This window comes from Oreochromis niloticus, linkage group LG22, assembly GCF_001858045.2.
Source record: "Oreochromis niloticus isolate F11D_XX linkage group LG22, O_niloticus_UMD_NMBU, whole genome shotgun sequence".
In the NCBI taxonomy this organism is placed as follows: Eukaryota; Metazoa; Chordata; class Actinopteri; order Cichliformes; family Cichlidae; genus Oreochromis; species Oreochromis niloticus.
Window position 1 is genome coordinate 21003370 of NC_031985.2, and position 17261 is coordinate 21020630.

Below are 17261 nucleotides of genomic sequence, written 5' to 3' on the forward strand. Positions count from 1 at the left end.
GCAACAGCTGTCAGTGCCAAGAAAGTGGTCACATGATCTATCCCTCTGCCTCGAGGAGGATCCTTCTGCCAGAGGACTATCATTTCCCTCCTCCACAAATCCATAAACATCCGCACCATAAGTTTCCCTCTGAAAGCCTGCATGGACGAATTCCAAGATCATCTCACAGACTCTTGTATTTCCTTCCCTGTTGTCGAACACCAACAGCCTCTCAGTATTTTTGGAGCTTTCCCTCCAAAGCGCAGCCCCTCGTAGAGAACGAGGCCTTTAATTTGAGGCCCGTCAAATTGAATGTTGTTGGTTTTGTGCAGACGTGTTCGTACGCTGGCGGAGAGGCTCTGGGATGGGGTTTGTCCTTCGAGGTGGGGTTACATGATGATGGGTCTGACACGGATCTGACCCAAGCCTGGAAAAGACTGCGCGAAAAGCAGCAGACGGACGTGCGCTGCAGCTCCTGATAACAGATGGAGCAATAAAATGCAAGACCTGTCAGACGTGTTGCTGTTTGATTGATAGAGTTTGGCTCAGCTTGTACTCGCTTTTTATATTTTTGTTGAGCTGGGGATGTGAGCAGATGGCTCTGGGCTGCTTTTCCACTGTATGAAGTTGCATGTGGTTACATGGGCACAGCACTGTTTGCAAGCACAATCTATCTGAAGCACAAACACCCACCTCTCTCTGTGCACATAGGTACACAGAGAGGTGGTAGATTGTCACAGGCAAGGCAAGGGCACGTCTAAGTGGTACTCCACTCTATATCACCACCGCCACCACCACATCCATCACGACTTCACTTCAAAATTGCTGTGACAAACTGCCCTAGAAGCCAGTATTATGCCTGGCCGTACAGTTCTGCTTCTGCTGCTGCTGCTGCATATTTGAGCACTGACGGTTATTTAGGGGATTGCAAGATAAGGGGAAATCTTCTGAGTAAGAACATTTCCAAGACTCTCAAAGGGTTAGGAGATGAGGCTGGGTCATATCTGGAGAGTCGTGCTCGGATTTAGGATGGAAAAAGGCATTTTACTAAAAAAAAAAGAAAAAAAAAAGAGCGTGGTAGCTCAACAAAGACGGTGACAAGTTGAAAAATAAATCAGCAGCAGAAGCTTTCTGACACATTTCTGTTAAAACATCTGCCATGTAGTCAGAGTTTTCCACTCAAACCAGTTCCCTTAAAGTGAAGACAAATAAGGACAGTTATTTACTCAGTGTTACATAATGCATCCTGACCTGTAACAGACAAGGACAACAAGTTTGTGTATTTAAAGTCTCAGTGGTTTAGTGTTACTCTTCTATAAGCGACACAAAAGACAAAAGCAGTGGTTGAAATATTCCAGGCTTCAGTCTCTATGGGACAACTTCAAAAATACCATATATTTCCCATCATGCAACTCTGTGTTGTGTTTTTATTTAACTGCATGATAGAATAAAATGTTTTTTGCCTCTGTACAACACTAAAATGAGTTTAAAATCAAGTAAACAACATCCAGTTGAAGTGCAGACGTTCAGCTTCAGTTCAGGCAGTTTAACATAAGTGCTGAATCAACTATTTAGGAATAAATGCCCCTTTTAAACACAGTCCCTCATTTTCATAGGCTGAGAAGTAACTGAACCAGCCACCAACGTCTGAAACGCGAGGATTGTCTTTAATACTTGGGTGAAAATCCCGTCAGTCACCAGCAGAAGTGCAGAACACATGCAACAAATGCTGTGTTTCCTCAAGATGCTCTGCAAGACCTTTACTTGTTTGTGGGTCTCCTTGGCTTCAGTTTTGTGTTCAGTAATGGAATAGCATGCTCTGTTGGAGTGATATCAGGTGACTGACTTGGCTATTGAAAAATATCACATTTCTTTGTCTTGAGACTCTTGGGTTGCTTTCGCAGAATGATTTGGATTGACGTGTGCAAAGAATTTAGCTGAGACCTGTGTGAGCTCCTTTACATGTCTCCTGGTAATGTTTAGTCTGTCCTTCTTGTTTTTGAGTATAACCATTACCAAGGCATCTCTTAATTGCAGGCTTTCACACTGATCTGCCCACTTCCGCAAGTCTGTTCTTGACTTGAGTAGCAGCTGTGAAGTGGTTTTTCTTAAAACATGGAAATAATTCTGTGATCACCCACTTTAATTCTCTTCTGTGGTCTTTCAGGTGTTTTGGTGTTGCCGAGCTGGCCAGTGCATTCATTATTTTTGAAGAAGAAAGTTGATTTGGACACTTAGGGTTGTAATTTCTCTTCTGGTTTCTCAGACTAATGATGACTTCCTGCACTTGTACCAAAATCACTTTGGACCTCATTTTGAGAATTTCAGTGAAAAGCAGCAAAACGCAACTTAAACACTTTGCATGATCTTTTAGCTGTACTGCTTATCAGTACGTGCTCAGTTATTTTAGAGCCTCTGAAAATGGAGGACTATGCATCAAAATTGCTTTAATTCCTAAAATTAATTTCATTCTTTTTTTAAATTCCTTGAATTAAAACTGAAACTTGGTACTTAAAACACTGGTTGACATAAAATCCACTGTGGAAAAAAATGTTTTGTCCAAATATTTGTGGCTCCAAGTAATTATGAACGTCACCTTGGAGGACTAAAAGAGGTCATCTTGCAAGAAAACACTGGAAACCTCAACTTAAAATAAATAAATTCAGGAGTTTGTTTTGGTTGTGAGGTTTGATTGGAAAAAAAGAAGCAGAAGGTTATAACAAACTGACTGGTTTTATTTTTTCTTTCATAAATAACACTGAACAAGCATCGTACAGTGATAAATAACATTTATACACTGTAAAATTCTCTGTATTACAAAATACAGTATATGTGTAATGCACTTGATACAGATGGGGAAGTATTACATTTCATAGCACCACACATGACCCCATTGAACCTTTAGGTTAATGATCCTTCACTCTATATAACACCTGCATCCCAAACTCAGGTCTTGTATGGGTGTCTATGAAACATAGTTCCCTTAGGAATCAGTTGTTGCATAACTATGTCTAAAGTTAAGTAGAGCCCACCTAGGAAGAACCAAAGCCTTTAAGTGTAAAACTAAATTTTTGCACAATCTGAGTTCCCAGGTGAGACGCTTAAACATAATGACACGTGTCCACGGTGGCCAATCGAGCTTCATTTATATGTTTGATTTTTGCATTAAACATGGCAAAAAAAACAAAACAAAACAAAAAAAACAATAAAAAAAAAAAAAAAAAAAAAATCCCACTTCTGAGCAGAACAGCTTCATTAATCACGCTACGTTTCTGGAGAGTCTCTGTTAGGGGACATCTAAGACTTTAAAACAAACCATATTTCCGTGCTTTCAAAATATGACCAGCTAAGTGTTAAGTGATTTTTTTTCACAAGCTATCAGCTGTAAAACATGTTCCCCTCTCTCCCTCTATACGTAAACTTTCAATTCAAGTAAGAACCTGTAAAAGTGTTTCGATCTAACAATAAAGATGTTTGTGTGGTCTGTGTGCAAGCAGTCAGTCATTTCAGGGACTCTCCCAACAAGCCGTTCTGATCACAGATACCAGCGTGTCTCACAACGTCTCTATCAAATCATAGGCAGCTCAGAGATGTCTGTCAAAGAGGCAGCGGGAGGTAAAAGGCAGGCTGAACACTGTAACACAAACCTGGGAATGGTGATACTCGAGCTTACAGTGGAATATAGATCAAATAACTTAAATGCAGCTTTTTGTTCACGTTATAACCCGACTGGACGATTCCCCTCACTTGGCTAAAGAGCTTACTGGTATATACGGTTGGGGTTTTTTGCTTTAAACTGTCAAAATTATTGCTAAATTCAAACCGGAAGGGGCCCCTTACACCAACATTTAGTGTGAAAATAACTCTACAGCTTGCCAGTTGACTGACAGCATGGAATGTGTTTGGGTGGCGCTAAGAACAAAAAGGTACGAAAATTAAAATTAAAAACAAAACAAAAATTTGCACCAGCATTACAAAGCAGGCTTTTTGTGAACAACTACAGGGACATTAAGATGTGTAATTTTTTTTAATCTTTTAAATAGGAGCCCTTAATATTCCTCTATCAGACTTGGTCTGAGGAGCAGCATCACAATAAATGTAAAAAATAAAAAGTAGTATCACATTCATCACTTAGTGTCCATGTTGTGTTTGATTGTCGGCTTCTCAGACACATCCAGCTCTCCTTTTGACCAACCAAACCCATTTGTAGTTCATCTGTATGAAAATAATGTTTGTCTGTAGTGGACTGTGCAAACAAACCTACAGCATGAGATCCTTGTTGTATTAAGAGCTTAAAGAAATTTAAAAAAGTTATCAGGTGACGTCTATCATCACCAACAACAAGTAAAAAGTCCTAAGTTGCACTCAGCCTCCCCTCAGGCGAGGCCGGGGTCATAACGTCTGATAATCTTCCTCAATTCACGGCACATTAAAAAATAAAAGCTTCTTTATCTCATCGAGCTCACACCTCTATAATATAAGTAAGATAAACCCCAAATAACACACAGACTTGGGTTTGTGTTATGTCGTATGCATGACAGCATTTCTTATTAGTTTGGTTTCAGCACTGAAATGTGACATTCTTGCCGTTTCGTTCCTCGATGTATTGCACTGATTTATCAAATCTATCATTTTAAAGAAAAGAGAAAAAACCTGTATAATTCTCCCAAAAAAGAGAAATCTCACAGCAAAAACAAAAACAAAATGAACATTAACGAAAAATCAAAATGGATCACCAATGCTGCGGGAATCACTCGCAGGGCGTGCGGCTCTGAGTTAAACATATTGGATTATAAACTTCCTGGCTCTCCTATCAAACCTGCAGGAGGTGCTCAAACTGATATCCAGGCAGCTGAAGTCGCCACAAAGCCTGCGCACACTGGGAGCGTTCCCGCCTTCTCCTTAGTCCAAAATTAAGACACTTTTATAAATAAAAAAAGAAAAAAATAGGAACCATAATTAAACGCAAAATAATTCAAAAATATTAATAATGCCCTTATTACTCATACTGCAAATAAGCAAAATAATTCAATCACCTGAAATAAAATCAAAACAGGTATACTTTGAAATAAAGGTGTATAGGCTGGTGTTCTTTTGACACTGAAATTAAAAGTAAAATCGGTTCCTTTCTTGAAAGCTTCGCATTGCACATTCAGAAATAAAGCAGGCATCTTGTTTCCTGCCATGTACTTAAAAACTCACTCACTGTGCTACCCGCCATATTTTTGCCCGCTCTCACGGCAAAAGTGAAACAGTCACGTTAGATCATGTAGAAAACAAACTTTGCATTTTAACCCAAACTAGTATTTTGTTAGTGCTTTTGGTGCCTAAACCCAAACCGCAGCAAAAGAAAGAAAAACCTTACACGTAAAAGTAATAAAACAGAGTCTGAAAGCTCTGCTCCTGTCCAGCATTCAAAATACAGTCTCATAAGTGTATGATTAACTTATGCCACTGCCACCGTCTCCCACCTCCCAGTGTGGACTTTGTAAGTTGAAGTTCTGCATGAGCACAAAAGACATGATGAAATATCGTGACTATTTCACAGGTTGCGGTGAGAACGTCATATTTCCGCAGACATCTTATGTAACAGATGTAAAAAAGTACCATTAACAAAAAACAAATAAACTACCATGATGATGTACCACTGTCATCGGCACCATTGTCAGGCGCATGGTCCCGCACTTCGACACCGACTACAGGCGAACACCTTTAGGGTGCTCAGTGCGAGATGCCGGAGCTATCGCTGCAGTACGTTACCGTGCCGCCGGCGTGTTTGGGACACCAGCTGAACTGTGCTGGTTCCCTCAAGGATACGCACTTTACAATTGAGTGACCAGGTCGTGGCTGCTACAGCCACGTGTGGCGATTCGAGGTCACACGATGTTGATGCAGTTTCCGCTTCCAGCTGTCACCCTCTTGCTGCAGTAGGTGAAGCTGCTGTGATTGGTGGAGGAGCCGTTCATGTGCGACGACTTCAGCTCCATCTGGCAGGCGGCGATGGCTGCGTTGAGCTCTACCTGAGCCCGATGCACGACGTAGAACATCAGGCCGATGCTGATGATGATCTGTAGAGCGGAGCAGAGCAGGAAGCTTTGTGTTAACTAACGATTGAGGTAATGAGGCTTCTGTTTGGGTAATGATGATGATAATAAAGTAAAGCACTACATTTACAGGCACATCGTTTTTGTCTCCTAAAAGCAAAAAGGGATGAAGACACATTTTTAGCTACCTTCAAACATTTAGAAATTAAAACAGTTAAACAGCATTAAGGAGCTAATCTTGATAACAATTAAGTTACTAATTATAAACTAGAACAAATATCGATGGAACTTATTTAGTTCAAAAACTAAAGACATTGCTGCGTTCTTCTGTATTTAAAGATATTTCAACTTCTAGATCACTCAAATATCTATGAAAACTAAATCTCGAAGCCAGCTGGAGTTTGGTATTTAGTCAGTTTGGAGTCAGAGTTTTTCAGAATGAGCCCAAACAAGTAATACGAGTTCAGAGGCAGAAACTGAGTTAGCAGCCTCTAAAACACTGCGTTAATTATATTAAAGGACAATCATCAATATGTTTATTATATAAAATCACAGGTAATTAGTTTTTTTAAAGGTTGTTGTTAACTCCAATTCATTCATTTTCTCCATTTCAGTTTAAGGTAGCAGGAAACAGGAGCCTATCTTTACTGCCACTGAGCGAGAACGCTCCATCACAGGGCAAATCAGACTGTCCATTCCTCATGCTGGTATCAGAGAAAGCTGGACTACATCACCACCTCCCATAGTTTCCCATCATGACTGGCTTCCATGTGAATATGGCCAGCTGTCAATGAGATAACATGAAACACTAAAACCCTTGTTCTACTCACCAGACACTGGACTCCTGACCTTTATTAACTCTTCCCTGAGCACCTCTGAGAATTACATAAAACTAAACAGGTGTTGGGGATGCTGTAAAACTCTGAAACGAACTTGAGGTGTCTGACATAATACTTCACAGAAAAGTCATAGAAAGTTCTTCTTAGAAGTGAGGAACAGGTCTGTCACCTGTTGCTTTTGTGTGAAGGTCATTTTTATTTTCTCTGTTACTATTATAGCTCTAAAGCAAAGTGTTCAACCTTCATTTCACATTGTCAGACTGGTGTACACGTGGGCTTGGCCAGTGGAGAGCACATTCTTCTTGTTGCAGGTTTGATGTTTTGGTAGATTACATGGTTTTGTTGTGTTTTCTGACTCACAAAAACCTACAACAAGGAGTGCCCCAAAGAAAAGACCTGCCAAAAAGGGCTGAATAACATCTAAGCAGGGCATTTGGTGGAGATACAGAAGAGATAAAGGTCAGAGAATACCAAAGCTACTCCTTAATCTATTTAAAGCGCCTAATATAAGTTAACAGGATGTAGTTAAAATGTATTTTGTACTTTAAAAATACTCCATCCTAAATAAAAATCTTGAATGAGAGGTTTTAAAAGGAAATGTGATCCAATGTGGATAACATCCTTCATAAGGGAACTTTTTTTTGCACCTGATACTTCAGTATGTTTAATAAAATGTTCTATTAAAAATTAAAAAGAAATGAAAAACCTTCAGGTCTCAGGAGGTTAAAAAAAATCCATTCTAGTTGTCCACATGGGACAAATTCACCAGAGAGAAACTTTTGAGTGGGAAACTGGTTCATTGCTCATTGACCGCATTGCTCGTCAGTTCACTGTTGAACATTGATGTTTTTTTCTTGGTACAAAGTGTCTCATCGCCTGAGAGAATTTGGACTGAAAGCTCATTGACAGATCATTAACAGATGGACTCGAAAGGCTAAACTCAAACCTGCTGAAGGACATAAATTGCATGAATAGAGGAAGATGTCAGTGAAGTTTGGAAGAAAGATCATTGTCTAACAGACGTTTGCTAAAGCAGGAATTTGACTTCCTTACTGCAACACAAAAAGGTGAACACCCACATCAGAGATTCATTCATGCGTCACTGTTTTCTTCTTTAAAAAACCCCCAAAACAAAACAAAAACAAAACAAAAAACAAAAACAAAACACAGTTGAATTGCAAAATCGGTTTCATAAATTCCACGAATCTGATAACAGTGAAATACTGAAACAGCTCAGTCCTTAACAAACATGAATCTCTGGAAAATCCATGAGGGCAAATTAATGAAAACAACTACAGCTAAACTGTGGAAGAGTGGAACAAGCTCAAACCAGAACAATGTGAGAAACCATTAACATCCGACAGACCTGCTAAAGTCATTCCAAGAAAAGAGCACCTTACACTTCCTGTCTGTAAGCTTGTTTTCATCACAGTAGTTACCGTTCTCCATTTTAATGCATTTTCCACAGTATACAATTTTTAATTTTGTTTAAAATTTTACATCCACATCTATTAATATTCCTTCAATAATCACCAATATTTAAGAATAAAAATTAAAAGTAAAATCAATTCCATGTCATTTTGATCTAATCTTCAGTATGTTCACAAATCACAGTGTGCTGGACAACAAGCTCCGCTGGGCTTTTGTTCTTTAAATGTCAGCACAACGTTGAGCACAACAGGAAAGCAACGTAAAATCTCAAATCTGGGACATTTGAAAATTGTTACCTTCGTACTCAATATATTATCACCTCGAGCTCACCTGCAGGCTGAACACGAAGTAGCCGCTGACGCTTTGCTCAGCGATGACGTCCTCCATGGTGCGAAGTGTGGTGCCCAGGTAGGAGTTGAGAAGCTGTGTGGGCAACAGGCCCACAGAGGAGGCCACCAGGTAGTTTGGCAAGGACACATCTGTGATCTGTGAAAGGGGAGCAGTGATTAAGAAAAAAAACCAAAAACAAAACAGGTTTCAAACTTTGATAAAATAACAGTAAAACACACAAGAAAAATATCAGATTTAATCATATTTAAACATCTATAATTAAAAGACTGTCTTTCATTTTTTCAGTCTTCCAGTTATTTCAACCATGTTGAACTCTGTCAGTCTGTGAAATTCAAACTTGTCTGATTTTGTTGTGCCCTGAACTTTTAGTTTTCAAAAACTGTTGAGTTTTACTGAAACATTGTAAAGCTTTTATTTTTAAAAAGAAGCTACGTGACATGGTGGCATTGTCCTTTTTTAAAAAAGAACATATGAACAACTCCAGCAATTGAATAACTTGTTTTACAACTTTTTTTTTTTGAAATTGTAAAAGTCGATTTTTTATTGTTTATTTACACACTTTTATATATGTACACCAAATAAATTCTTATGAGGATTGGCTTCCTTGCAGGATAAACAAGTATCATACTGACCACAGTAAATTGGGTTAACTAAATCGTTTCTAACAAATTTGAGTGCTGAACCTGCACCCATCATGCATGCAAAAACGGCTTGTGTTCCCATGGGGTTTGGCACCGGGAGAGCAGTTTGGTCCCCACGGGCTGCCTTCCACGAATCAGACTTGTTCTAGCGCGTCCCAGAGATTCTCGATCAGACTGGGATCTGATAAACCTGGAGGGTGAGTCTGGTCTTTGAGCTACTCTGTGCAAAGGCTGGGTGCTCTGCTACAGGAGACGGCTGCAGTTGGGGAGTGCCGCCGCCTTCAGGGTTTGTTCCGGTTAGTGGTACATGAGTAAATATAACATCCGCATGAACCCCGGGACCAGAGGTGTCTCTGCAGAGCACTGTCAGTGGTGTCAATGATGTGGCTTATTGGTGTGCTCACAGGCTACATCACAACTGAGTCTCTTCACTACACAAAGACAGGATGCTGTCTCAAAAAAAAAATAAAATAAAAAATATGTTGCTACCCCTTTTTCTTCTTCTAATTACTTTTTTTTTTTTTTTAAATCTACAAGCTGTTAAATAAATTTTGGTGAACGTATGCTGAACTTTGACATGTCGGCATCTCCAAACAACCACCTTAATATAAATATAAATAAGTGTCTGGCTCGCTGTCACCCTTGATCTCTTGATTAAGTGATGACATAAGCCTCTGTGCGCCCGTGCTGGCTGTGGGAGGATGTGACCTTGGCACCGTGTGCTCAGTGACTACGCTGCAGCTGATAGCAGTGTGTCAGGGGCTTTGGTATGTTGCTGCAAGACTGTCTGTGCCAAAATGTTATCAGGGCTTGAAAACATTTGCGCTGGATGCAGCCAAAGTGTCTCTTTGCTGGGATAAAATCCTCTCCCGTTATCACACTAGACACTGATAAGAGCTTAGGTTACACGTCACAAAACACTGACATTATCAAATCGTGGTTAATCAAGCTAACATTGTAGTCCGGGCTGTTTTTCGCCGAGCACTTTTCCCTCTGTACGGTCATGTGACAGGCTTTTTCTCCTTGGAAGATTAGCCTTGATGTGTCCACACCACGTGTCAACACAATCAAAACGCCTTCAGCTGATCTCTGAGACATCTGTGAGAGCTATAGAAGAAAATGAATGCAGTCTCTGAAGCACAGGGCCTCTGAAGTCCCACCCAGGCATCGGGCACACACAGCTGTCTTGTATGCGACCAGGGAAGGGCCAGTCTGTGGTATTTTTATAACTGTGCAGAGAATTCCCACTGAACCTCCTACTTGCTTCTGCAAGCCTGTATCACGATAATCTGCAAATTCAAGTGAAAAAATATCACCCCGTCTTATGACTGGCCTGATTTATTTAGAGCAGCAGCAATGCAGGCCTGACTTTGTGCTTGTAAACAAAACACTAGGTGTTTTGACTATGCAGTAAAATTAGGATTGCAACTGTCATGCTGTTTCTCTTTTTTATTCATACTATTAGAGTGTGAAAAAACACGGTTAGACATGTCTGCTTGTACCGAAGGTCCATAAATCACACACGAAGACTTCCCAGATTGCTTCATCAGCTCATTATGATGAGTGTTGGAGCCAGGCTAGCGAGCAGGTATAAAAGTGCAATAAAATAGATGTGCAGAGATGAAAGCGCTCACCTGAAGCTCAACGGATTCACAAGCATTTTTCCTGAGCTGTCCTATTGTTTTGCTAACTGCTGCAGTCTCTGTGTCGTTTTAGGTTACCCGTGATAATGTAGCACCACCGACTTCAGCAGAAAGAAGTGAGGGGCACAGTGAAATGTAGCCTCACCCGCAGAAAGTGCTTACCAAGGGCAGGGCAGACAAGACATAACTCTACTGTGAGCCGTTACGGGCCTATGCTTAGAAATGGCTAGTTTCTCTTTTTATTGTGGAGAATAAGATCGTACAGATACAACAGCAGCTCGGCTTTACAACGAACCTCGAGGTGAGATTAAGTATCCAGCGAGAGCCTGAGTTGGGGTTGAAACCCCGTAGAGGCTGGAAGTGAAAATGTTGCAGGGAAAACAGGTGGTGAGACTGAAAAGCTCCATTCTGACAGTCATTTCTCCAACAGAAACCAAAGAATTTCACAAGGAAGCGACTGCGACACGCATCACTGTGTGATGTGATGAATATATCAGTTCTCCATCCTGATCATTTAACAGCAAACGCGATCACTTCTCCACCACCTTCTTTACTTAGAAGGAAACAGCCACCTGTCTGTGTTAATCAGGTCTCTTCTTATTAAAACCCATCATACTTTTCTTAATAAATCAAATCAATATATCAGATACTACTACCAAATAGACTTTTCACAGATGCTGAAGTCTGTGTCTGGAAGGTGCATGTCAGTCTACAGCATAGGCAATGCAGTCCTGTAAATCAAGCATTAGCATCTGAGGATAAAGGCCAATTTTCTCCTCAGATGCAGCCAGCAGATATCTGAGGCTTCCTGTTCTATCTGCTTGATTACAACCTTATTTTGATTCTTATGCCAGATGCCCCTCCTGACGCGGAGATTTGTCTCTCCTCCTTATCTCAAACCAGGTACATTTTGCATGTTATGCAAATGTATTAACAAATGCAGGTAAATTCAAAAGCACCAATCCATTGCAGGTGATAGTTTATGGCAAAATCAAATCATTCTTTTGCCTCCTGTCCTTGTCAGGTAATCACAGCATGCTTGTGACTGATGAGTACAAATTCAGATGCCAAAGTTGGTCCTGGCCTCCACATTTTGCATATGTATATGTAGATACCTGTTTATGAAGATTAGGACTCCAGTACACTGTGGTTGGTAAATGCTTTGCTATGCTAAGTGTGTCTGCTTGCCACTTGGTGCCGAGCAGCTAGTGTACAGGGTGCTTTAACAGCATTTTTCATAAAAACAGCTGCATGACGCTATGTGAGCAGTCAGAACAAGTTGCATACCAGACAGGTGCAGATCCAGGAGGAAACCGCCGATAAAAGTGTGGAAATAATGCTTAATGGACTACTTTCAATGCTGTCTTTGTGATTTCTTTCAAATTATCATTTGACACGATATTATTCATTATCAACGAAAGATACAGATGGTAGACAAAATCTCAATAAAACAGGTGAGAGTTTTTCCAAGCTTTTCGAAGCAACATCAACCAATCAAATCTAAAATGTGTCACAAAAAACAAACATTAAGTCCTTAAAAGCCTGACAATGAGTCAAGCACAGGCACATTTTCCAAAGACAAACAGCTGTCATAAGCTGGAACAAACCAGCAGAAAAGTGACAAATGCAAACTGGCATCCAACAAAATATAACCTACATCTGTAGCATTTGTTCAATGTAGCCATTTTAGAATTGCAGCCTTTTCTTGTTTGCTTTGACCATGTATGTAATAACCCAGAGCAAGCTCAAGATCACTATTGTACATGGCTTTCAGTAAGCTCACCTTGTACTTTGACTCTCATGAGCTGACTGAGGGTACTAACAGCGCCAGTCACAGAGTCAGCAGCTGAGCAACATACTGTTAAAATCTGTCCCTTGACTTTGACACCTCATTTTCACTTCTGCAGCGTGGAGCAGCAAGTTCAATGTTGCAACTATTGTCATAGCGTCTCCAGTTATCCTCCCATGAAGCACAGACATGTCCCAACTATGAAGTATACAGCAAGGGGAAAAAAATGAAGCTACTGAAGTCAGTCAGGCAAAAGAAAGCCATCTGCTAGGCTTAAGCTATGTCATACTCAACCAAGTCCATGATCAGGTAAACTGCTGACTGTAGTGTGGAAATAAAGAGTAATAATGCCTTTATTCAGAATTACAGATTCTCATACTTGACTACACTGTATGTCTGGGAAGTATCACCAACATAGTCTGAAAAACCTTCATTTTAAAACATATTTTGAGCCTATTTTACACTAACATCGTAACAACTAAGAAAAACAAACAAAACGTGCTCACATTTGGTGCCATTATCACAGGAATCATTTTCCAAACAGATCACCACCAACTCTAAACCCATATCTACGTTAGCTCCCTGCCTAACCTTGATATCCATACATCTGACTTTGAGATGCTTCTCAAATAGCAGCCTATCAGTCAGCGTACAACAGCTGCACAAACGTTTATTGCTTCCCGTGATTCTTGTACCCACAAGGCTTCTCATTATTACCATGATCTCATCTCACCATTATCAAATTACCATCTGAAGTTGTAAGGGTCGTTTTGAACAGTAACTGTAGATATGTCAATGCAATATTGATATGTTAAACCAAAGTCTAGCGTTCACGTAATGCAGTGCAATAAATAACTTCAACGTGTTGCTCTCACATGCTACAGGGTAGATTAAGATTTCATACCCCTTTACAGGACTTCTCTCTATGTTCAGTAATAAATATCACACCGGTGACACATTTAGATAGTTGTTCAGATCAACCAGTATAGCGGTCAAACACCTCAATATTTGAATGAGGGTTATGTAGCAGGGGTTTTTTTTATGTCAGTGTGGTGACATTAAACTGTGAGAAATCATAACCAACGCAAAGCACTTAACTCTATAAAGTTGACAAATGTCTAACCAAATCAGTCACCCCGGAAAACCCCACTGGTTTAGCACCATACAACCTCTGCTTGTGAAATACACTTACATCATCAGCTTTTTTCCCCTCCTTGGGCCTGTGCATCAACTCCTTCTTGCTGTAAGCTATTAATGTCTTTCAAGCTCAACGCTTTGCATCCACTTTTGAATGTTTGTGCTTCTGCGCTTTCCAGTGTTTAAGGGGGATTTCTCATCAGACAATACTTTTAGCGCGTTTACCGTTAATCAAGCTCTTTGTTGCAGCAGATTAAATGTAGTTTGTGTTTATATATTTGTGTGTGGAAAGGATATCCCAGCTAAATTTTATTATAACTAGCAAAAATAAATCCCCTCAGTGGCAATTTTACAAGTATTATAAATTACATTACTGCCTACACAAGGAGTGTGATCCTTAAATGTATCTAGAAAGACAACTGTGGATATACTGGGTAGGTGAACCTATGTTTTTTTGCATGGCTTCAACTTGTAATACCTTGTTTTATTATTATTATTTTTTTAAGTCCTATTGTTTTCATATCGAGTGACCCATCCTGATATTCTATAAAACAGAGGATAATCGCTTAAGGATTTTAACATTTTGGATGTATCAATGAGTTGAGTGAGGAAGGTAATGAAGGGGTATAAATTATTCATGCAATGTATGAAGGTCAAGGGCCTCGGTTAAATGTAGGAGAGCAGTTGAAAGCAATATCACAACACTCATTTGACATGAGAGTCATCATAAAAAAATAAAAATACACAGGAAACCAAACAAAAAAGGTGGCACCTTAAACTAAATTGTGTTTATGTCACCAGATGTTCAAGGGGGGGGAAAAAAACCAAAACAAACAAAAACAAAACCTTGCTCCTAAATATAAAACCTGAAATATGGCTACTGACCACTGGGAGCCACATCCTAGGAGCACTCTGTTTATCTGCAGGAAGAATGAGTTTCCATTCTCTGTGGACCGGCTTCCTATTTTCATTTCCACATTTAGAATCCGGTCTGCCTTGAATATCAAAGTAACAGGCCAACTACTCTTTTCAGTGTCCTAAACTAAAATGAAACTGGCAGTTCCTGACTTGTATCTAGATAGTTCTGATTTCCCCTGAGATTCAGCTGGCCTAGAAATAAGAAAAATCCGTCCCCTCTAAAACACACACAAAAAGACCACGGATTTAACTGTCAGGACTCTGTTTGATTTGTTGAGCCATCATCTGGTACAGTAATGAATTCTTCCCAGAGCCGAACAAGTGCTGTGATACTTCTACTGCAATTTGTGAGTTTACACGATGGCCTAGGAAAACCTGGAAACATACTCACCGAGAAAACTGCATTTTGGAGTCCAAAAGGTATGGGGGTGAGTCTTGCTAAGGCCACAATTTTGAGTCCACTTCCTCCTTCCACCACGCGTATGACGGCACTGAGCTGTTCGTTGTTTCCAACTTTGTTCAGCACCCAGTCAGTCAACAGTCGTTTGCACACCACATGTGCCACAAAGGTCCCTATTAAAACCCCCACCATAACTAGTCCCATGCCCAGCACAAAGCCGTAGAGGTAGCCAGCAGCCACATTAAGAACAATATATCCCCATCCACATGGAAAGGACACGATAATCAAACCAACTATAAAGAGCATGGCTCCAACAAAGCTATCCAAACTCTCCACCCAAAGCAGGAGGTCCTTGAGGTATTGGCGTACCAGAGCCACCGAGGAGAAGCACACAGCAGTGAGGATGCATGCCAGCAGGGCGCTTTTGAAACAGAAGGTGGTGATACAGCATGGATGTCTGAACTCTGCACCACCGGTGAAGGTCGCCCCCCCTGTGTCAACGCTGGCCTCGGGAACACCGTCCGACTTCCCCAAGCCAGCTCCCCTCTCATCAAAGGCGTTGCATATTAGGATGTCTATTTTGTCACACTCATCCGTGGAGGTCCTCTGCAGCCAGCGGTTCAGCTGGATCTGCGTCTTGCCCACTGCGTGCTTTACAAGCTTGGTGAAAAGCTGCACGGTCGTAGCCCCTGACATTGACATGTCGGTCCTCAAACAGCCTCTGGGGACCAGCAGTGGAGCTCAGATTGACCTGGAAGCAGCTGTTATGTTACAGGTTCCTAGAAAGCGTCTAAACACAGTCAAAGTCCATCTCAACAGAGACAAGTAATCACAAACTTTGAAGACGATGGCTTCAGCATAAGTAGTAGTCCATTGCTCTGGTGCTCTTACTGCACTGGCATAGTAAGGCATACAGGCAACCTTTTGCCATTACATTAACTGCCCAACTTAACCCGTGTTAGCAGTTTATCTCGGGTACACCAGCTGTGTAGCGTGCCAGTGCAGTGGCTTGATGTTGTCAGTTTTGTAGTCGCTGTCTAAAGCACTCGCCATCTTCAGAGTTGTTATCACTTCGCTCAGGACAAGGTTGAGTCAGTGGCCGGAGGGACACGACAAAGATGGGTCTGCATGACAAGGGGAGAGCCTGTCCTATCGACATCAACTTTTAGGACTCTCTCAGCATTCACATCCAGCTTTAGCGATAACTCACCAGCACAAATCACTGCGTGGCTAACTTACTCTCCGCCGTTAGCTAACTAGCTCTCTGCGAGGATAAAGTCCAACAGTGCAATCTCGATACTAAAACCACCGCCACCGGCCTTTCAGCGCCGCCTCTCCCGGACACCAGAGCGACAAACAGGACTCACAAGCCGGATGCGAAAGCCCAGTTTGCTCTTTGTCTCCAGGCTAGCTGCTGCTGCTGTTGTTTCACTAGTCGTCCTCTCTCCTGAGTGGATGCTGTCGATGTTGAAGCTATTCATACAGACCACTGTTTGTGTCCCAGAATGCCAAGTAACCTCAGCCCACGTGACCCACCGTTTAACTGTTTCAACCAATCAGAAAGCTCTCGATGTCACCGCGAGATTTTTTTTAAACAAGTTGTTTTTGACTGATTCCTTGAACGATTTTGTTTCTGTCAGCCAAGCTTAACGTGATCCCTTTAACTTTTCTTTTACTTCAATCATTCTGAGTCTCTCTGTGTTTTTTAAGGCAAGATATAAGTAACAGATATCATCGTGAAATGTCCCTGTGTTGATACTCCTTACCGTCAGTGTGGCCGGGGACGTAGCTACGTGGAAAGCTCTCCTTTCTAAAAATAAACAGGAGCAAACACACAGTGATTTAATTAGAAAATTACAAATGTATTACGCAACAGGAGGAAAATAAACATCGGAATTAGATTAAAAGTCGTTTTAAGATGGCCTGGATTTCATTTTGAACACACGTCATTTTTGATGGTTTATGAAATTTAAATAAATGTAACTGATAAACAACAGAAGCAAATTAAAACACACACACACACGCATGAGATTCATATAAATTCACGAGAGCAATTTATTGTTGTTGTTGTTGTTGTTGTTGTTGTTAC

At 40.8% G+C, this 17261-nt stretch overlaps 1 protein-coding gene across 1 annotated transcript; it reads right to left on the bottom strand.

Moving 5' to 3' along the window:
- Positions 1-2826: 2826 nt before the first annotated feature.
- tmem64 (transmembrane protein 64) lies at positions 2827-17058 on the bottom strand. Its single transcript, XM_005478508.4, has 3 exons — positions 15164-17058; positions 8624-8779; positions 2827-6047 (listed from the first exon to the last, which is right to left on the bottom strand). The coding sequence occupies exons 1-3, from the start codon at positions 15872-15874 to the stop codon at positions 5856-5858; spliced, it is 1059 nt and encodes a 352-aa protein (XP_005478565.1). The 5' UTR covers positions 15875-17058; the 3' UTR covers positions 2827-5855.
- Positions 17059-17261: the final 203 nt, after the last annotated feature.